Raw genomic sequence first — 23,874 nt, forward strand, 5'->3', positions numbered from 1 at the left:
TGTGAAGACTTTAATGAGTACTATTTCATTAACAGGAAGACAGAGACAAACACAGGAACACCATTATCTTATTTCCCTCTAGAATACTGTTGACACATTTGAAATACAGAAGTTTCAGTTTCAGTTTGCAGCATTCAACTCCGTCTCCCCTTTTTTCCATCATTCTTGCTGTTCTGGTTTAGCCCTCATCATCCTCTTAGGATAATGCAAGCCCTTCCTAATAGTGACCTGTGCCCCCAGTTTGAATCTATTCCAATCCATCCTCCATATCACTGCCACAGGGATTATTCAAAAATACAATTCTGATCATGTTATTTGCCTGCTTAAAACCTGTCAACAGCTCCTCATTTTGTATATGATAAAATCCAGCAAATAAGCCCCTTCGTGAACCGATTTCTGCCTACCCTTTCAGTGTCCTCTCTGCCACTACTCACACTCCTGCCAAACTGAATGCCTTGTTGTTCTAGTACAAACCATATTCTCTCATATTTTCATTACTTTGTGTTACTGTTCCCTTGGTCTGGATAGAATGCCATCCTTGACCCCCACTGAGTTTTGTCTTATTATCCGTAATTAAGAGCAGGGACTCAGCAGCCAGGCTAACTAGGTATGAATTTCAGCTCCATTATTTGCAAGCTGTGTGAAAACAGGCAAAATCACTTAATCTCATTGTTCTTTGGTTCCTTCAATTATAAAACTGGGATAACAGTAGAATAGAGTTATTGAGACGATTAAATGAGATAGCATATGCAAAGCACCTAGAACATACATATATATTATCATCATCACCATCATCCTAAATAATTATCTTTCCTGATGACATCAGGAGGGGTTTGGTGCCTTGTCTCTTTGGTCCTATACCGTCCTATATATTCCTTATTATATATTACATTATTCCATAATCGTCTAGGTTCTACCCTAAAATCAATCTGTTAGGCTAGGATGTAAAGGAAATTTGAGACAAGAGTGTTATTACTCAAAGTGGTTCATGAATATGTTACCATAGATGAAGAGCTGTAGTCTAAAGAAGCCAGAGTTACAACTGGGGAAGGAGTAGGTACCATCAAATCTGAGGATGTGCGAGATTGTGATGCGGTTTAGAAGTGATTGACTTCAGGGGAGGATATGGCAAGACAGGATCACATATACCATAGCATTGCGTACATAAGAATGACAAACTTTTAGAAGGGGTTCTAGGAACATGCCTCTGGGTATATATCATGCAGAGGAGTATGGTTGTACTAGGCCAGACAGTGATTGTTCTACCTGGCTGAGTTCCTAGAGAAAAAAGTAGTTTTTCATACTTATACCATATTGCAAATTTGAAATTAATTTTAATCATACGAAATGCATAAATGCTTTAATTTTTTTTAAATTATAGCTCAGACTAAAGACCCCTTTGCAAACCACCTTCAATTCCAATGTCCTCCCTCTCCCCAGAGCTAACAAGGAGAGTTGGCTGAATCCAAATTCGAATTTCATTCTGTGCATTGCCAATTTGCAATGTTTACTGAATCATAGCTCTGCCAGGTTTCTTTTGTTTATTGATTGGGAAGAGTTGGAAGTGAGAATAGGAGTGAGGGAAATTGGGGGTACTTGGAGAACTCGGAGTCCCCTGAATTCCCAAATGTGACTGAGCCTGCGTGACTCCTTGGAGTGGTCCCTCCCCCACATTAGATAGAGGTCTTCTTGCTGAAGGCACTGTTGTCTTCTTTCCTGAGGGAGTAATCTTTCAAAAAAAATTTTAATACAGTTTTTAAAGGTGACTTTCCATTTACAGTCATTACAAACTATTGGCTATACTGCCCATGTTACACGGTACATCCTTGGGTCTATCTTATACCCAATAGTTTGTACCTCCTGCTCTCCCACCCCTATATTGCCCCTCCTCCCTCCCCACTGGTAATCACTAGTTTGTTCTCTATGTCTATGAGTCTGCTTCTTTTTGTTATATTCACTATTTTGTTGTATTTTCTAGATTCCACATAAAAATGATATCATTTAGTATTTATCTTTCTCTGTCTGGCTTGTTTCACTTAGCATAATGCCCTCCAGGTCCATCCATGTTACTGCAAATGAGAAAATTTCATTCTTTTTTATGGCTGAGTAGTATTCCATTGTATTTATATACCACATCTTCTTTATCCATTCATCTGTTGATGGACACTTAGCTTGCTTCCATATCTTGGCAATTGTAAATAATGCCACCATGAACGTTGGGGTGCATGTATCTTGACAACTACATGTAAAAGAATGAAATTAGAACATTCTCTATCAAATGGATTAAAGACCTAAATGTAAGATTGGATACTATGAAACTCGTAGAGGAAAACATAGGCAGAACACTCTGACATAAATAGCAGCAATATTTTTTTGAATTTGTCTCCTAAAGTAGAGGAAGTAAAAGCAAAAATAAACAAATGGGACCTAATTAAACTTAGGTTTTGCACAGCAAAGGAAACCATTGAGGGCTTCCCTGGTGGCACAGTGGTTAAGAATCCACCTGCCAATGCAGGGGACACGGGTTCGAACCCCAGTCCGGGAAGATCCCACATGCTGCAGAGCAACTAGGCCCAGGCGCCACAACTACTGAGCCTGCGCTCTAGAGCCCATGCTCCGCAACAAGAGAAGCCACCACAATGAGAAGCCCGTGCACCGCGACAAAGAGTAGACCCAGCTCGCCACAACTAGAGAAAGCCCATGTGCAGCAATGAAAACCCAATGCAGCCAAAAATAAATAAATAAAAATAAATACATTAAAAAAAAAAAGAAACCATTGACAAAAAAAAAAAAGACAACCTACTGAATGGGAGAAAATATTTGCAAATGATATGACCAGTAAAGGATTAATATCCAACATATATAAACAGCTCATACAACTCAACATCAACAGAACAAACTACCCAATCAAAAAGTGGGGAGAAGACTTGAATAGACATTTTTCCAAAGAGGAAATGCAAATGGATGGCCAACAGGCACGTGAAAAGATGCTCAGCATCACTAATCATCTGGGAAATGCAAATCAAAACCAAATAAGATATCACCTCACACCTGTCAGAACGGCTATCATCCAAAAGAACAGAAACAACAAATGTTGGCAAGGGTGTGGAGAAAAGGGAACCCTTGTGCACTGTTGGTGGGAATGTAAACTGGTGCAGCCACTGTGGAAAACAGTATGGAGATTTTTCAAAAAACTAAAAATAGAACTATCATATGGCCCAGCAATTCCACTCCTGGGTATGTATCTGAAAAAAACAAAAACACTCATTCTGAGGGAGTGATCTTAATTCTCCTTTATGCTTCTCCATCCCACTTCTCAGCATCCCCAGATCTGTAACCAGGGCAAGACATGCCCACTGGTCAATTATAAAGTCAAACTGGCGGAGAAGCCTTTATACAACTTTGCTAATTTATATCAGCAGAAAGCTGGGGAATATGCATAAAGACAGATTTTGAGGTTGCTTTTGACTAAAGAAGAAAAAACAGAATTTCATATGTGACCGAGTTCATTGATACAGGTATATTTACTGGAAATTCTGAATTCAATGGGCTAGTTTGGGCAGATGTGTTTGGTTCCAATAGTTTGATTAGTTAACACCTGCCTAAAGCAGAAACTAACACACCATTGTAAAGCAATTATACTCCAATCAAGATGTTAAAAAAAAAACAAAAAACACCTACCTAGATTCAACAGCAGCTTGTATTAACTAAAGTTGAGAAGCCAAAAATTGTCTTGGAATTAGAAGATTTATGAAGACAGAAATGTTAGAGTGGAGTTTGCTGTCATTCATTTAAAAGGTATTTATTGAGTGTATATGATGTGATCTTCAAGGAAGACCGAAACAGACAAGACCCCTATACTCAGGGAGTTTATATTTAATCACAAGAGATGAATAAATAAACAATATATGATAAATGCCATGAAAAATTAAGCAGGGTAAAGAGAGATAAGAAGTATCAGAGGAAAGGTGCTATTTTATACAGGTGGTCTGGGGAGACCTCTCTGTGGAGGTGACATTGGAACAGAGACTTGAAGATACAGGAGAACAAGCCAGGCAGATATCTGGTAGAAGTATGCTCCAGGCAAAGGGAGCATCAGGTGCAAAGGTGCTTGGCACGTTTCAGGGTCAGCAAGGAGGCTGGAAAAGCAGACAGTCTCGGGTGGGAGGGGTTTAGGAGATGAGGTCAGAGAGAGCTTGGGGAGTTGGGGTTAAATAAGAAATGCGGGTGGGGCTGCCAGATCATCTAGACCTTGTGAGTCATGGTGAGGATTTTGCCTTTTACTCAGAGTAGGTAAGAGCCGTAAGGGTTTTGATTACAGAAGGTACATGATTTCATCCAGTTTTAAAAGCAGAGAATAGACTGTTGAGAGACAAGATTGAAGCATGAACACAAGTTTGATGGTATTTGCAATAACCTTGGAGAGTGACAGTGGTTGCAGTGAAGTGGATCTTTAAGATAAATGGGTGGACAGTGGAAAGATTTAGAGTTATCACAGAAAAGTACGGGATTTTAGCCTGAGCAACTTGAAGGACGGAGCCACTGTTGACTGAGATGGGGAAGAACTGCGCGGGGGAGCTGTCTGGAAAGTGTGTGGGCGGGCGGGTAAGGGGTGGGGACCCGCAGTTTTGAATCTTCTCAGTTCAAATATCTATAAGACATCCAAGTGGATGGCATTTGGATGTTAGTGTGATGTTCAGGGAAGACATCTAGGTCGCTAGAATATAGATGGTAATTAATCTGTGGGACTAGATGAAATAACCTAGTAAATAGGTGTACGTGGGGCAAACGCTTTCACAGAAGGGGTTGGAGATAGGGAGGAACCAGCACAGTCGTATCCCATCCACCCACCTTGTAAATGTGTCACTTGAGAAGGCCCAGGGTTGCTTCCTTATGAAGAGGGCAGAGATTTCTTCCTACTGGAACAGATAACTTTCTCTGGATTATTTGAGATTTGGATGTGCTTTTCCTTGCTTCTGCCAGCCACACTATTTTGTTGGGTTACTAGATGTCTTAGAAGCCATTATGTTACTCTACTATGGATTTCTGCAAATCATTGCTTTTGACTTAAGCAGTCACTTCACAGTGGAGGAAGCAATGACATACTGAAGCCTCAGACAGTGCATCTTCTGGGAGACACCAGCTTGTGAGGGTGGAGGGTTGTCACGCAGGATACAGTGTGTGCATGTGCGTGTGTGTGTATGTGTGTACGTGTGCATATAGCAAAAGAAATATGAACTAGGCCATAGACCAAAAAACATTCTTTGTTAACAGTGTAATGCCCAAGTTTGAGGAATCACGTATGGACATTTTAAATCATTAGAGCACTAGTTTGCTATGATTATAAACCTTTAGTTACGCAGAGACTGGTTTTACTCCTTTTCTCTATTTTTAAGACATTAATGATCTTAAAACTTGCTTCTTTCACAAACATTCTCCAATAGCTATCCAAATTAGAGGTAACCTAATAGCTTTCAAAGAGCTTACACTGGAATGGCTATCAATAAATATGACTCGGAATTTTCACTTATGTTGGGTCCAGCTGCAGGTAGAAATGAGAGTAGTTCTCTGCGTATGGGTAGGTTCCCCTTGTGGTGTGTTGATGCATGTACATGCACACATACACACACACGAATACCCCACATGTACATATATAATATACATTCATGCTTATATATGGTATTTGTAACACATCTGCTATAGCACACAAGGAAACCTGCCCATTGAAATAAAATAGACATGTAGCTCTTACATGTAGTCAAAAGTCAATACAACAAAAATCACACTTGGCGAATAGCTAACTTATTTTAAGCAATGTTATGTAAAATAGATTGTCATAAAATAGAACTTCAGGCAGTTTAATTCCCTATAACAAATTCTGTGCTATTAGTGCACCTGTGTCCCAGGGGTAAACCAAAATTAAAACGATTATCTAGATAACTGGTGATCAGCATCTTCCTAGGCTTCACACAGTAACTCAAAACGATCTTTATTTTTTTTTTATTTTGATGTAATCCAACTTATCTATTTTCACTTTTGTTTCTTGTGATTTTGGTGTCAAATCCTAGAAATCATTGCCAAACCCAACATCATGAAGCTTTTGTTTTTTTGGGGTTTTTTTGTGGCTGTGTGTGGGCTTTATCCAGTTGAGGCGAGCGGGGGCTACTCTTCGTTGCAGTGCACAGGCTTCTCATCGCGGTGGCTTCTCTTGTTGCGGAGCACAGGCTCTAGGGTGCAGTCTTCAGTAGTTGTGGCTTGCGTGCTCTAGAGCGCAGACTCACTCAGTAGTTGTGATGCACGGGCTTATTGCTCCTCAGCATGTGGGATCTTCCCGGACCAGGGCTCGAACTTGTGTCCGCTGCATTGGCAGGTGGATTCTTAATCACTGTACCACCAGGGAAGCCCGATCTTTATTATTTTATTAACCATTTTCAGAATGAAATCTGCACTGTAATGCTTAGAATATATATTCTTCTTTTGAAAGCAAAAAATCACATTTTAAAATAGACAGCTTTTTTTGTTTTAGCCCCTTAAAATAGCTATTACATTTATCTTTATTATCTTAATCCAATAAATATCATTTGCCTACTATGTGTATAGCATGGTGTGATGTGCTTATTAAATTATTTTGAATAAGATCTTTTCCAAATAATAACTTTCTAAACTCTCAAAATATAAGTTTAATCTCTAGCATTCAAGATTTCCTCTGAGTGGGACTTCCCTGGTGGCGCAGTGGTTGGGAGTCTGCCTGCCAATGCAACGGACACAAGTTCGAGCCCTGGTCCGGGAAGATCCCACATGCTGTGGTGCGACTAAGCCCGTGTGCCACAACTGCTGAGCCTGTGCTCTAGAGCCCACGAGCTACAACTGCTGAGCCCGCACATTGCAGCTACTGAAGCCCGCACGCCTAGAGCCTGTGCTCTGCAACAAGAGAAGCCACCGCAATGAGAAGCCTGTGCACCGCAACCAAGAGTAGCCCCTGCTCGCCTCAACTAGAGAAAGCCCATGTGCAGCAACGAAGACCCAACGCAGCCAAAAATACATAAATAATTAATTAAAAAAGAGATTTTCTCTGAGTGATTAAGGATGACACTGTTTAAGATGAATTGCTTCTCTATTCCAAAAGCCCTCATACAAAAGTTCAGCATATTTGGAATCATATAGAATCTGAAAACTTGCTCACTTTCTATCTCTGGAAATTGGTTTTCTCATCTTCTACAAGAGGCAAGTTATTTGTGCTTATGTTGTGAAAGTTTATCAGAGAAGGGACCACAAAACTATTTGCCTACAATTTATTTCCCATTCAGTAATGAGTATCATAATTTTTTTCAGTTAATCCAAGTAACCTGTTTTAATTTTTGTTTAGCGATTCTGCTTCTGAATACTCATAATGATAAGCAGCTGTCCCTTGCCGAGTGCCAACCATGTGCTGGACACTTTCCTGGGAGCATTTCCAATGTTATCTCTGTTGCTGAGGGTAGTGCCACAATAAGGAGGTAAAGACTTTACACCACTAAAGTCTTCCCTGAGGAAAACAAAGAAACAAACAATCTCTGTTATCTACAAACTCTGTATCATGTGTGGGCCATTATCCATTTTCAGCTTTCCTGGCTTTCTTGGTGTTTTTCTCATGAAATGGACTAATTTTCTCTGATAAATAACCTGTGGAAATTCCATGGTAAAGTACATACATTGTAAACCTCAGTATCACCCCTGCTCTGATTTTCTGTGTGAATCTACAAAGTGGAAGATGATTCCAATTAAATCTTAATTTAAGGTGAAACATCTCTTTTGTATCTTAACAAAAACAATTACATGATATTCTGTTGACGGAAGATTTTTTTAAAAAGAATTTATTTTCAAGGGTGTTAATGTCCCTACTTAACCTAGTGGTTAAAAATTATTTATTTTCTGTAGCTAAGTCAGAATTTATAACAATTCTGGCAGAAAAGGCAAGCAAGTTTCTGTTCTCTCCAAACACTGTTTTACTTCCATGGTAACATGGCAGGATTCACAAGGAAAACATTCCCCTTAACTACAAAGCACTTTGTAAGTTCTTTGGGAGCCAAAAGATTTCTCATGTAAACACCAAAGTTCTTATTTTCATTATATAAAATTTAATTATATAAAATAATTCTTTAAAAATGCAAATATCATTTATAAATGAATGGTGCTGCCGATGGTGACTTTTAAAATTTCTATCGTATAACAAGTAAAATTTTTGTCTTTATCTGATCAAGCAAATGATTAAAAATCTAGAGCAGCTCATGGGTATATCATGGGTAGTTATGGAAGTTGAATGGTTACATAAGTTACGGTCTTTATGGTATGGTATTTATGGGGTTGGTATTTAACAGGCTGAACCGCTGTAGTAGAGGTTCTTGAACTGGGTCCCCAGCGACCCTAAGGTTCTGTAGACATATTTCATGAAGGTTAAAGGAAGTGGGGTAGGGGGAGATGCCAGGAGAATGTATGCTGCATGAAGCACTATTCACCTCGAATAGTTCTGCTTTTATATCTTGGATTTTGAGGCTTCATCTTCAATTTCACTTAAAAGATTTTGTTCTGTTTTCAAAAAATATTTGAAAATCATTGCCTCCCCATTGCATATCCCTTGCTCAGTCAGCAAAAATAAAACTGAAATAGATGTACAATGGCTCTAACTTGTTATGATATTTCTTTTTTTTTTAGAATTTTATTTTATTTTATTAATTAATTTATTTTTGGCCGCGTTGGGTCTTCGTTGGTGCGCGCGGGCTTTCTCTAGTTGCAGCGAGCGGGGGCTACTCTTCATTGCGGTGCGTGGGCTTCTCATTGCAGTGGCTCCTCTTGTTATGGAGAACGGGCTCTAGGCATGCGGGCTTTAGTAGTTGTGGCACGAGGGGTCAGTAGTTGTGGCTCATGGGCTCTAGAGCGCAGGCTCAGTAGTTGTGGCACATGGGCTTAGTTGCTCCGTGGCATGTGGGATCTTCCTGGACCAGGGCTCGGACCCGTATTCCCTGCATTGGCAGGCGGATTCTTAACCACTGAGCCACCAGGGAAGTCCCAGATATTTCTAACTTTAAACATTTAAGTATCTGAGAATTTAGGTGGACTTGATGTGGAAAATGCATTCAGAAACTCAGAAGAAATTTCTCCTCTTTAAGTGTGCCTTGTAAAGTAGTGATTCAGTAGTGTGATTCTTTTGGTGGAGGACGTTACTAATTACTATGTACATCTATTCCTTTGCAAGTGGCATGGCTACACATGTTACAGTGCACTAAGAGTTGGCAAGGAATATCAAGAAGAATAACGAAGGCTTCGTGCTTTCAAAGTTCCTAAAGCTACTATAGATTAGCTTAAAAAACAGGGAAGAAATAATAAGTGGCATATGGTACAAGCACTATGCAGGGAAGTTACAGCAACAGAAGTGTTCCCATTTTGTCAAGGAAGTGGCATGTTTTAAGAAGGTGGGGTCTGAGCTGTCCTGGAAAAACTGCATAGAGTTCTGAAGCACTGAAGTGTGGAAAGCACTCCTAGGCTGTGTAGAGGATGAGCAAAAGCAGGTTGGAAAATCAGGAGCTAGTTAGGAAAACAATGATATGTCTAATGTGGCTGGAGCATAAGGTATATATAGCAGAGGACAGTAAAAAAAATTAAAGAGAAGAAAGAAATGGTTGATCAGATTGTAGAGGGATTTGACCATAAGTTCAAGCAAGTGATATTTAATCCTTATGTTAATGCAAGAAAAAAATCAAATCTAAGTGCCTACAATCTCCCCCTACCACCTATTGATTGTTCAGTTCTGTGCCTGGACCTGAGGTGATGATGGGATACTGGGTGGGGAGGAAAACTGGAAGGAACTCTAAAGACTGTTTTATAAAATAATGAAATGGCCAAAGATATCAAGGAGAAGAGGGGTGTAGATAGAAAGGGGGAAAAACCTGCCTGGGGATGGGAAGAAATGTTTCCGGGGAAGTTTTTAAAGAGGGGGTCAAGTTGGGTGTGTGTGGGAGAGGCATCTGCTTTGATGAGGAATTTTAGGAAGTTTTGCCTCATGATGTGCTGTGGAACTCCCTCCTCTCTTCCTGAAGGAACCTTCAGAATAGTCAAGTTGCTTTCCACAGCTTTCTGGAGGCAGATCTGTGTTTCCTTAGGCTGTGCTGAGATGGGTTTTAGGGTGGAAGAGAGATGGCTCCCTTTTATTCAGTTCACAAACTATCTACACAGAGCATGGGGGTTTCCCCAGTGCCCCAGGGGGACTGGAGCTGTGGTGCTGGTGGTGACAGGAGATGTGAAGGGGAGAGAATGGGGAGCGACCTTCACCTCTGCATCCTTCACTTCTATATTCACCACATCCAACTCTGTTTTACATATTGTGCTGCTGTGTATGATTTTTACTGGAAAAAAAGTGATAAAAGCAGTTTAAAAAGAGGATGAAAATCACGATGGTAGACAGTGAGTTACCCTTGAAGGTGAGAAATGTACTATTAGTGTAAAATGAGGCTCAGAGAACTTACATGGCTTTCTGAAGCCTGTATGGCTAGTACATGCAGAGCAAGGACTACAACCCATTTTTACTGAACCACTCTTCCACTCCCCGCAACCTCCCACCAATCAGAGATTTTCTTTCCAAACCATTAGTATTTAACATAGTTTGAGCCTGTCCATTCTTAGATGTAGTCTCTATAGACAGCAAAATTCCTGTCTTCTTAATCTGAGGTTGATGTCTGGTAATGCTTGTACCCCCTTAATTCATATCTCTGATGCCACCCAGGTATACTTGTTTGCCTACACCTAGGTATGCATGGGCTGGGAATATGTAAAGAACATTTGCCTCAGAAGATAATGGACTTGGCGTGAGGTTCTAAGCTTCCCATCATCTCCTCTCCATTTCCCCTTATACCAACATACATGCCAGATAGAATAAAGGTTAAAATAAGATGACTCAAACTATCAATGTACTAGGAGAAAACACAGGAAACAATTTATGTATCAGAGTGCCAAAGGTCTTCTTAAGTAGGACATAAAATCGTGAAGTTGTAAAAGAAAAGATCAGTAAATTTAAGCACATAGAAAATAAACTGCCACATGGAGAAAAGCCACCTTTAGCAAACTCAAAAGAAATCCAAAATCCGAGAGAAAGAGTTTGCAATGCATATTATACACAAAGGCCTACTTTCTGTATGTATAAAGAGTTTCTATGAATCTCTAAGAAAAACTACACAATAAAAAAAAAAGGAAAAAAAGACGTGAACAAAATTTACGAAGAAAAGAAAGTACAAATAGGTCTCTACATTAACCATGCTTCCAGCTTCTGTAAAGGTGATGCTTTAGCATCTGCCCTACACGCCTATGCCAGATACGCCTTGTTCAAAACCACCTGATAATATGCCTGAGTCGTCTTGCCTCCTTCATTGTCCTCCTCGCCCACCTTGACAAGAGTCCTCCTGGGAGGAGGCCAACCTTTCAAATGGAAACCAACCAATCCAGAGTCCACACCCTTAGCCATCTCGTTTATTAGGTCCTCACACTCTGGTCAACTATACAACTGCCCTCATCATCCCAGTGCCAGGTGCCAAACAACTAGGGACATCTCCTATGCCCCAGACCTGCTGAAATTATTCAAACTAGCCAATCCTAAGCTGCTTACTCTGCCTCATCCATTCCTTCCCAGGGAAACAACAATAAAGGCTCTTGCCCACTGTTCCGCCCTCTCCCTCTGCCTCCTGACCCACCTGATGCTTCCCCCCATGACATGGCATGCCTCCTTCTTTTAGGAACTGTGAGTAATAGACTATCATTCCAGTGGCAATTGTCTCCTGACCTGTTGGCCTTCCTATACCTCACATTTTTTATTAATACACTATATTTTATTTATCTATCTATCTATCTATTTATTTATTGGCTGAACCCCGAGGCTTGCGGGATCTCAGTTCCCCGACCAGGGATTGAACCCAGGCCACAGCAGTGAAAGCACCAGATCCTAACCGCTAGACCACCAGGGACTCCCAATACACTATATTTTAAAACAATCTTAAACATATGAAAAGATGCTCCACTCCACTCATTTTAACGTAAATGTAAATAAAGACTATGATGAGATAACCTTTTCCCCCAACAGAGTGACAAAAGTTGAAAAGTCAGAACACAGTAAAGAGACATTTATTGTTGAGGGGAACATAAATTATTACAACCTTTATGGAGAGCACCTTAGCAGTAAAAAAGTCTTTTTAAATACACAAACTCATGATCTGGCAATTCCACTTCAAAAGTATTGAAAGTAGGATCTCAAAGAGATACTTGTACACTATGTTCATAGCAGCATTATTTATAATAGCCAAGAGGTGGGAGCAACCCAAGTGTCCACTGACAGCTAAACGGATAAACAAAATGTGGTATGTATATACAATGGAATATTATTGTCTTAAAAAGGAGGGAAATCCTGTCACATGGTACAACATGGATGCATCTTGAAGACATTATGCTAAGTAAAATAAGCCAGTCACAAAAGACGAATACTGTAAACTATGAGGTATCTGAGAGTAGTCAGATTCATAGAAACAAAGTAGAATGTGGTGGCCAGGAGCTGGGAGGAGGGGGAAATGAGAAGGTGGTGTTTAATCGATAGAGAGTTTCAGTTTTGCGAGATGAAAAATTCTGGAAATTGGGTGCAGAACAAGGTGAATATACTTAGCACTACTGAACTGTACATTTAAAAATGGTCAAGGGGCTTCCCTGGTAGCGCAGTGGTTGAGAGTCCGCCTGCCGATGCAGGGGACGCGGGTTCGTGCCCTGGTCTGGGAGGATCACACATGCTGCGGAGCGGCTGGGCCCGTGAGCCATGGCCGCTGAGCCTGCGCGTCCGGAGCCTGTGCTCCGCAACGGGAGAGGCCACAACAGTGAGAGGCCCGCATACCGCTAAAAAAAATAATAAATAAATAAATAAAAAGGTCAAGATGGTATATTCTATGTTATGTCTATTTTTCCACAATTAAAAAAATTTTTTTAAACAAACAAACCCATTGATCCAGCAATCCCACTATTAGGAATTTGTCCTTTTTTTAAATTTTTAAAATTCTTTTCGTTCAGGGGCTGTCTTCTTTACTTTAATATTCCACATTGTACTGGTACAGTTCTTTTTTTGAGGATTTTCAGTAAACATTTATTGGAGGTAAATTCTACTGACTTAAAATATGCTCACTTTTTAAAATAAGAAGGTGTACTAGTGTTAATATTTGGAACTGGATAATTTTCTAAAATAATGCCAATATTTAAGATTTTTTATATAAAATAGTTACACATTTGATTAAATCTAAGACATCATTGAATATATGACACACCATTATTTTATGTTCTATGGAGATAGGAAAAAAGTGCTGTCAAATTATGACAAAATGCTTTTTTATCACTTGAATTTTTATTTTACACTCATTGAGTTTTTTAAATTAATTTTCATTGGAGTATAGTTGCTTTACAATGTTGTGTTAGTTTCTCCTGTACAGCAAAGTGTATCAGCTATATGTTTACATATATCCCCTCTTTTTTGGGATAGGAACATGTCCTTTTAATATAATTATTTCAGTGTGAAATGAGGCACGCCTAAGGTTACTGACTCTATCATTGTCTGTAAGAGCAGAAGATCAGAAATAATCCAAATATCTTATAATAGGGATTTGATTAAAGTATGCTCCACCGTGCATTGAAATACCATGCAAACATTAAAAAGAACATAACGGTTGCATGTATATGTGAAGAAAGCAAGTACGTATATTATACTACCACTTGCTTGTTTGTGCGTAGACTTCTGCAAGGCTATATAGGAGACTGTTAATGATGGTTGCCTCTGGGGAAGGGGACAGCGGACTGGGGGATGGGGTGACAGCCTGACTTACTTTTCACTGTGTAGTATTCTGCACCTTTGAATTTTGTACTCCAGGAAGTCCCCTACATAGGAACCTTCACGTTGCGAACTTTCAAAGATGCGAACGTGCATTCACACGTCCAGTCACATAAGTTAGTTCACACGTCTGGTGTATGTTGTCACATGCATGCATCCTCTACAAGTGGCTGTGCTTTTGTGTACTGTACTGTATTGAGTACAGTAGTACGGTATCTTTATTTCAAGCCCAGGATGTCCAGAAGCAAGCGTAAAAGCAGCGGTATATAGCCAATTGTGTTAGTTGGGTACCTAGGCAAACTTTGTTGGACTTACAAACAAATTGGACTTACGAAGTCGCTCTTGGTACAGAACTCATTTGAATGTAGAGGACTACTGTACTGCATATTTTATGTATTAGAAAATAGTTAAAAAGAAAAAAATACTAACCTCATGGCTGAAAAAACTTTAATCCCTGGCTCTCTGATATTCTATTCTTTAACTTCCTAGTCTGGCTTGTATCTTACTACTTGACCCCTGAGACCCTGATCTTGTTTGCCTAGTGAAGACTGTAATGACTGCTTTGTTTCAGCAGACTTTTCTGGTGTTCACTACTGCTGACTCATTTACTGCTGTTACCTGTAAATGCAGTTGCTGAATAGCCAAATTCCCAACCCTACTCCCCTCTGCTTTATTTCCCCAAAATCTCCCCAACAGATAAGAGTACCATCTCCCCATCCACCTATATAACATAGATTTTAATCAAAAAAGCATTATTTATTTTAATCCTTAAGCTTCCATCTTCAGTGACTGATATATTCAAATAGTTCTTGGGTTTTACTAAAGGTACTTTGTTTCTCAAGATGTACATTCTCTACTGAGAACCACAAGCTATCAAAAGCTGACTTACTTTCTCTCTCAAGAACTTTCTTTCTCAGAGGAAAAAACAGTACCATTAAGTATTTCTCCTAATCCTTATTTTAGAAAGCAACATCTGTTCACAGTGACTATTAAAAAAAAAAAAACAGCATCCGAGTTTAGAGTATTATTTTAAATATTTATATCAATTTGTTACAATAGTAGCTAAAAAAACCAGTGAAAAATAAAGAGGTAATTAAAACTTTATTAAGTATATAATTAAAATAAACACACGGGCATGCACGCACACACAAACTAGGTTCTCATTATGTCAGTAAAGGAATCAAAAAAAGGAAGGGGAAATCAAGAAGCATTAACCACACAGATGAAGGAACACATGCGGCCGGGGGTGGAGCTGCTCCCTGCTGCATTTGCCTCTGGTCCCAAGCCCGGAGTCTGACGTGTGGTGGATGCTCAGGAGAGATTTTCGGGATGAGTAGGAGATAAGCTCACAGACAGGAGGCAGAAGAACTGCCAAGTCCTCTCTATCCCCAATTTTCAACACTCTCTGACTCCCATTTAACACTGATCATGTGTTCAGATAGCAGAGTTTTTTGTGACAACACCCCCAGATTCCTGGCCAGAATCATCTTGCAGGTGCCAAGGGTGAGGATATCCTAACATGGGGCCTTCTTTTCTCTTATCCTGAGTTCTTGTACAGTGTACGATTTTTACTGATTGAATTTAGGGGTGCTAATCTACTTTGCAAAGTGGAATATGGCTTCTATGCCTGTAATCCTGATATAAATATATATCCTGATATAAATATATATCCTGATATAAATCTCCAATTTTTGTAAATAGATATGAGCCATGTCAATACACCAAACGTTTAAGTGTATGCTAGGCATGACCCACGGTCTTCTTCCACATTGGAAAGATTTTTAAATTTCCACCTTACTGTCGAAGTAAAAAAATAAAATAAGACCCTTTATGGGAAAAATGGAACCTATCTGTATTGCTTAACAAATTATCAGTCTGTCTAAAGTTTCTTGACAGCCAAACAAAATCTTGAAGAATTATTCTTGTAAGCCTGCCTCAATGTCTGAAGAAAAAGTGAAAACATGCCAACAATAGCAAGACTTGTGGAAATATTTTAAAAAGAAATTTAGCAGTTTTTAAATGCCTATTCTCTAAGTACAGCTATTAGTGAGGTGTGATAACTAAGAAAGGATAGGGAAACTGAAGAGAAATATTTAAATAGAGAGTTAAAATATTTATCTTTATTTTTTCTTTTAATATACAGTTTACTTAAAAAGTCAATTTGTAAAACCCTAAAATAGCAGTGTTTAAATGTGTGAATGTCAAGTGAAGAATGTCAGGTGAAATGTGTGTCAGGCTAGGAGACAGGAGACTGGGTTCCAGGCCTGGCTCTGCATCTGCCTAGCTGTGCAAACCAGGGCAAGTCTCAATCTTTCAGAACCTTTAAGATGGAGATAATGATATCTCAAACTTCCTTATGAAATCATTATGAAAATTAAATTATATACTTGAAACTACCTTGACTGTAAGCTCCTTGAGGATGGGAATCTTACACTTTCATCTTTGTAACCAGTTACTTGATTAATTAATTCATGTATGAAAGAAATAGAAAACATTTTCAATCTTTGAAAAACATTTTAAATTTCATTACAGATTATTTCAAGAAACTCATCAGTAACTCTATAGAAGATCCAATCTTGAAAATGAAGGAAGCTTTAGTAGCATCAGAAAATCACCAAGTTTTCAGAAATTAATTTAAAATTTTATTAAAAATTCCAAAAATATATTTAATGTTACCAGCCTTAAGAGATCAAAATTAATAAAAAATAAGAAAGCGTCGTTTGAACATGTGAATATCCCCCCCCCAAAAAAGAGATAATTTTAAAGGTAGGGAATTAGGTAAACAATAGCAGCATCTTTTCATAAATATGCAGTGGTAGACTGTGCTGTTAAATACACATAAGAAGCAATTTGCATTCCTTTCAGAAAAGCAGTCTGAATACCAAGAACCTGCTATGTCTATATCTTCAGCCCAGGGACTTCCCTGGTAAGCCTGAGATTCACATATTGGACACTCCCCTCAGACCATTGCTTATTCTGAATTCTCTGTCACTTATAGTACCATAATCCAGCCACTTTCCTAAATCAGAAATCCAAACATCAATTTAGACTTTTTCCTCTCCCTCACCCTGTCCCCATCCATTCAGACACTAAATCCAGCATGTTATGCTTCCTTACTATCTCTCCTATATGTATTCTATCCTTTTTTCCATGGCCATTGCTTGGTTCAGTCTCTCTTCACATCTTCTCTTGATCACTGAAATGGTATTCCAGTTGGTGATATGGTGGTGGGAATGGAAAACAGATGAATTTAATAGATATTTAAGAGAGAAAATAAACTGACAGAATACAGGAGGAGAATTAGGTTTGGGAGGAGAGTAATAAATTTAATTCTGAGCATGTTTAGTTGGAGGTAACTTGGGGGTCATCCAGGTGAAGACATTCCAAGTATATGCATGTATAGGTGTGGGCAAAGCTTAAGATAAGAAAAGTAGGTTCATAGTGGACACCACGGATATGGACAAAATATCCCCTATTGTGTCTTACTGCCTCTGAAAAGCTTTTTTCCAGATCATCTCAACCCACGGTGATTGTTCCTTCCATTCAGTTCTAATTACACTTTTGGCACCTCCAGACTCTCAACGATCCATTGCCTTTTGTTGATATTTAACATGTCAAGTTTCTTATTTCCCAAATTAAGCTTCTAAAGAACAGTACCCTTTTATATGCTTTATGCCTGTGAATGTCCATGCGTCTAGCACTGTGCAGCACACAGGACGTGCTCAAAACAAAGGAGGAGCTGAAAGGATAAATTTGAGTAAATTTCAGTAACTTTAATAATAATGGTAATAAACATCTCCTAGCACAGAGCCTGGCACATAGTGGGTGCTGAATTAATATCTGTTAAACGGATTAAGACTTAATGTCTCCCACTGCTCTTCAAAAACTTCTTGCTATCTCAGTTCTTTTCCCATTGGATGTGAAACTAAAACTTGAACACAAATATATTTATTACACATTTTTAAGGAGTCCAAAAGTTGATAGTTTTATATAGAAGCTGTTTCAGTGAAAAGGTCACATGTCAACAAGCCTAATCCATCTTCATCTACACACCCACAATGCTTGCATACCCCACACTCTACTTTTAACAGAATTTTGTACTCTGTGCAGAGTCACACTTTTACTCCCTTAGTGTTTCCCTCCAGTGTTCACACTGTCCCTTGTGCCTCCCAAATGCTCCTGTGCTACCTTTTCTCTACCCCTGGGTTAAGTCAGGTCAAAGACTTAACAATGACTGGCACAAAAATTATTTTCAGGGAATGAAGAGAAGGGAGGAGCTGACTCGTTCTGGTGAAAAGTAAAAGAGCCAAAAGTCTTAGGCAAGATAATTTCATGTTTTGATTTTGGCTCCTGGCATTAAGACAAGGATGACTTTATGGCGTCCAACTTTTGGAAAAATTCAACATCTGACACACTGACATTTGACAACCAAGGTCACCCTTAGAAATCAGTGCTACTTTACATAACCATGTACAGTTTAAAAGTAGAAATCCTGACTTACGGAATACCATGAAAGCTATAACTTACATTAAGCCTGAATGTGCAACAGACATGAGCTTTGAACAAAGAGACATATGCTATTTGTTAAAAGAATGATTTTTAAATACTAAATATTTACTGCTTGTCTCTGTGCAAGGTCTTGAGCCAGGTGCTGTGTAGGATATACATAAAATCACACATGACCCTTGCCATGGTATTAGATGAAAACAGTTACATATTGCCCATCAGAGTGTATATATCTTGGTATAATCTTTTTGGAAAGCCAATTGAAGGTATCAACTAAAGCTGAATATAAACCTAAACTATGACACAGGAACCCCACTCCTAGGTAAACACCCAAGATAAATGAATTCATAAGTATAAGGCATGCACAAGAATGATCATGGCACCTTATTCATAATCATCCAAACAGGAAACAACCCAAATCTCTAAATCGAATAGAATGGACAAGAAAATTATGGTATATTTACACAAAAGAACACTATATAGCAATTTTTAAATATTGAACTAAGGCACACATGGTACTATGAATAAATTTCACAGATTCAGTGCTTACCAAAAGGAGCCAGACACAATGGAAAACATACTGTATGATTCCATTCATATGATTTTTGAAAAGAGGCAAAACTAATACATAGTGATAAGTCAGAATAGGTCTAACTTTGGTGGGAGAAATGACTGGGAAGAGTCTCAAGGGACACCACTGTGTTGCAGGAAATATATTTTCATCTGAGTGGGAATATGACAGAAATGAAGAAGAGATAAATTCAAGAAATACTTAATGGAGATATTTTACCCTCAAACTGGTAAAGAGAATGCAGGAGGAGAATTAGGATCGGGAGAATGATGAATTTAGTTCTGAACACGTTGGTTATTGGCATATGTAAAAAAAAATTGCTGGACCCTGAGTATTTGCGAGGTTTACTGTGTATATGTTATACCTTAGCAAAAAAATTTTTTTTAAAAAGTTTTCAACGGAACAAGAAAAGTCTGTAGAGTGCCAGGCCTCATAATTAGGCAGCAATGGAGGAGCTGGGGAGCAGGTGTCCAGAATTAACCCACACAGTGCATTGTTGTGACTTAGTTCCCAAGCCCCACTTTGAACATTAATCCCAAAGTGTGAATTTAACACAGTGTAGTTCATACCCTGTTAAGTCTTATTGTTTAATGTGATCATAATATCAGTGAGAAATTAAATTTTCTATGCAAAATATTATATGATGAGAAGATATTCAATAAATATTCAATAAAGTGAAAGGTACAGCCTACAAATGCTGTAAGAGTAGACAGGTTGGAGAAAACACTGTGAACTGACTGCACAGGCACAGTTTTTTGAAGGAGGTGGGAACTGAGCCAGATTCTAAGAGGTTAGGAATAGATGCAGGGGTTTCAAAGTGTGGCCTATACAAGTGTTTGATCTGATTTTTTCAGTTGGAGTAACACAGTCTTTCAAGAGGCAACGTGAGTAGGAAGATTGTGGACAGCCACGACCTTGTATCATGCTTTGTGAATGTGTGCCAGTTTCCTAGCCATCTGAACATGGGAGAGTCCATGCTAAGGGGAGTAACGTAAGCAGAAGATCATGAAGACCTAAGTAAATTATTAGATTACAAAAATAGTTTGGGCCCAAATCGCAGAGTGCCATAAATACTGAACACATTCTGTAGGCAATATTAGATGACAGCATGACATCCATGTTTTACAACTCAGTAGTGCTGGACCAACTGTGTGACTACCATTAACAACAATAAATGCTATAAGCAGTATCTGGTTCTTTCAGTGTGATGCCAAGCACCTGGGCCTTTGGAAGTGGATTTCTGACAGCTTTCTTTCAGAACTCTTGCTATTCTCCAGGTTCAGCTTCTCTTTAGACAACTGAAGGAGGATAGCTTTTATATAGTAGGTTAAAAAAATTGTAAGACTCGTGAATCTTAGAGGAATGTTAAAAGAGTTAGAAAAAAAAGCTATAGATGCCAACAGGAACAATCTCAGGGGTGTTTATTATGGAAACAAAGTTGTTTGAAGCCAATAATTCATTCTGCAAGATTTTGCTGACTAAAGGAAGAATTCTCCATAAAATTACTGGTGTAATTACTACTTAAAATGGGAGGACCATTCTTTCACCGTATAATCTAAGTTATCTACTTTATTAGGGGCTGGTCATACTCAATGATTAATAGCTGTAATTTGTGCATACGTTGAGTATTGAGAGATTCTTGAAATATTTAATGAATTGTTACATTGAAGATCAATATGCAAGAGAAGTTGTCCTAAGTTCTCCTTTGACTTTACAAGTCAAATCTTCCATGTTTCTTTATCTGTGGCTTAAAAAATTTGACTATAATTTTTATTGTTAGCATAACCTTTGGTAGAAATAAACTGTACCTTTATTTGATATAATTATTAAAGGTAGTGGTATAAAAGTAGAAATACTATTGCAAAGCTGGACATATGATGGATTTTAGCAGAAATAGAGAATGCTGATCATTTGAAAATATTAATACTAGAGATATGAACTCATCATTCTAAATATATCAAGATATATATAGAAATGGATATAAATTTGTGTGGATAAATATATTTATGCACCTATTTCCCAGCTCTGAGAGTGCTGAGAAGCAATGACAGACCAATAGCAATGAACACAGCCAGCAGTGAGATCTTAGTTTTCAAATATCATTCTCCACTAAAATAGGAACCAAGGATCCTTTGAGAAATGGCTGATCCTAGAGTTGGAGCAAAGAAAATGCAAGATGAATCTGGAACATATTCTATGACAGAAAGTTAAAAGGTACACAAAGAATCATAGGAACATGTCAAAAGTAAGCCTTCTTGAAAGGGTGTACACTGGCCAAATCTGGGACAACTGAAGCATCAAAATGAATAATGGCAATAATGGATTATAGCTCACTGAGTAGAATAAGAACTCATGAGTCCACCCTGATGGATGGATGGATGGATGGATGGATAGACAGATAGAAAGAAAAGAAGAGAAAGTTCTACCTTATAGCAGGAAGACAACTAATAAATGTAGAAAAAATAATGGAATGAGGAAATTGCCATTTGGCAACCATTGTAATCATAATTAATTTGGGCAAGAATCATCAAGAGATGTAAAACTAGTAGGTGAAAATTTTAGAAGGAATAGGATACTTAAATAGCCTCAGAGTATCTCCTCGTAGGTGCTTATCAATTTCAAGAAGAAAAGTAATAACTTTATAGGAGAGAAAGCTAGAAGTCACCACCTTAACCAAGTGATCAGTGCTGAAAACATGAGTAATGGGACAAACTGACATCATGTGTCCCGGATATGAGGTTTATATGTATATATAAAACAAAAGCTCAGGCTTCCCTGGTGGCACAGTGGTTGAGAGTCCGCCTGCCGATGCAGGGGACACGGGTTCGTGCCCCAGTCTGGGAGGATCCCACATGCCGCGGAGCGGCTGGGCCCGTGAGCCATGGCCGCTGAGCCTGCGCGTCCGGAGCCTGTGCTCCGCAACGGGAGAGGCCACACCAGTGAGAGGCCCGCGTACCGCAAAAAAAAAAAAAAAAAAAAAAAAGCTCAACAATAGTTGTAGCAATTGTTTAAAATATTTACACCAAGAAAATATTTGGGCGGGGATTTAGTACTGCTTCTTGGTTTTAAGTAAAATCTGATTTTGCCCAAAGACTTTTTAAAGCTTATTTTTATTATGACTATCAAATTTCTTAGATGTTTTATTCAGTTATATTCACATAAGGTTAAGAGTCCAGAATTCAAATGTCCCCTAAATCATTTTCTAAAGTACAGCTCTCAAGCGTGACAGATTGCATATGTGGTCAGCTACTGTTAAAGAAAAACTCTCCTCATATATGGGTATTTCCTAAATGTTCATCTCATTTTTTAAAAAGTCAGACAAAAATCTAACAAAAATCAGATTCCCCTTTTTGCTTCTCTGCTAATAGGAAACAGCATGTTTCTGTGCTGTACTGCAGTAACTACATTTGGTTAGGTAAATGTATATTCTTTCTATCATTATATGACAAGATATTTTATCTTCATTTTATGGATGTAAATGTAATGTATCCAGTAATGAAAGAAATCATTTACCAACATACAGAATATACTTAAGTGGCTGCATATATGCAAATATTTATTATACCTTAAAAGTATCAGAACCTACACTACTGCATTAGTCCAGGAGTATACCATAGGCTTTTGGAAGAGAATGTAGGGGCTGTTTTATTTTAAAGTGCTTCAAACAGTGCATATTGCCTACAGGTTACAAATAATAAATTATTTTGATAATGATATTAACTTCATCTGAATTTTTAAGTAGATAGTGAGGCAAGTCTTACTGTAGTAATATATAAATATATATGTACCTCATGCAGACAAATGAAAGCTGGAGTTGTAGATACATCAACGAATCGCTCATCTCGGATGTTAATCGTGGGTGCTACAGCATAAATGGGGTCTTCTTGATCCTTTTCACCTTTCTCCTCTTCCTCTTCTTGTTCTGTGTCTGTGGTACTGTCTTCCATTTTTCACAATTCTAAAATAAAATCATTCCATATTCAGCTATTTAGGGATGTCTTCAGTTATGGTAAAATTAATGGAAAATAATAAAAGCAAGCAAAGCAACTAGAGGAATCTATTCAATGAAATTATAGGTCAGGAAAGTTAGCTACAATCACATTATCATAAAAGACTGCATTTTTGTAAAGATACTCTCCAATGATGCATTCAAAGCAATAATTCTAATTTTAAAGAGTAGACTATTACTGCATTAATTGGAAAAAATTTTGTAACTAGAATATAAGCTCCATGAAGGCAGAAAAGAAACCTAATTTTGTTTATGGAGCATTGTAGTAGGCACTCAATTACTATTCATGGATTGGGTTAATAAAAAGAAGCTTCATCCTTAAAATATAGCACAAAGTTAATTCAAATTAATTTTGGAAACATCAACACCAACACCCTGTGGTGCCACATACTGCCTGAGGCATGCTTCTGCACACTAGACTACCAGGCTAATTGCTCCATACCCACACTGCCTGCTACCCGCGCAGCTCACGCCTACAGGCTTGTGTGCATTGCCAACTGGCCTGTCTGTGCTGCTCATGTGTGCGCTCAGTTGTCCCATCAGACTTCACTTCCAAAGCATAAGCTCAAAAATAAAATTACTAAGGATTTCAAGATGGTGACACCAGAGCATTAAGCCAAGTGCAGGCCCTTCCGAGAGTGGATCCCTTTTTCTTTTTTTTTTGGCAGCACCATGAGGCATGTGGGATCTTAGTTCCCTGACCAGGGATCGAACCCAGGCCCCTTATTGGGAGGACAGAGTCTTAACCACTGAACTGCCAGGGAAGTCCTGAGCGGGTCCTTTTTTGACTGCACAGGTCACACACCTTTGATGCCAGCCCTGTGTATTGGCCATCGGTTTGCTCATGTAGTCAAGTGGACCCAGAGTCGTTTCTAAAAGGACCCCTGTCTTGGCTGGCAAGGTCTCTAT

The 23,874-nt window shown here is 38.6% G+C and overlaps 1 protein-coding gene across 1 annotated transcript in view; it reads right to left on the bottom strand.

The window, feature by feature from the left end:
- Positions 1 to 23,670, bottom strand: part of CCDC146 (coiled-coil domain containing 146) — a 110,499-nt gene extending 86,829 nt beyond the window's left edge. The window contains exon 1 of the mRNA XM_022554443.3: positions 22,745 to 23,670. Within this exon, the coding sequence (XP_022410151.2) occupies positions 22,745 to 22,903 (159 nt within the window). The 5' untranslated portion in view covers positions 22,904 to 23,670. The remainder of the gene's footprint in view (positions 1 to 22,744) is intronic.
- Positions 23,671 to 23,874: the final 204 nt, after the last annotated feature.

Source organism: Delphinapterus leucas, chromosome 9 (genome assembly GCF_059928025.1).
Source record: "Delphinapterus leucas isolate spDelLeu-1000000601 "Yukka" chromosome 9, BTC_Dleu_Yukka2, whole genome shotgun sequence".
Classification (NCBI taxonomy): domain Eukaryota; kingdom Metazoa; phylum Chordata; class Mammalia; order Artiodactyla; family Monodontidae; genus Delphinapterus; species Delphinapterus leucas.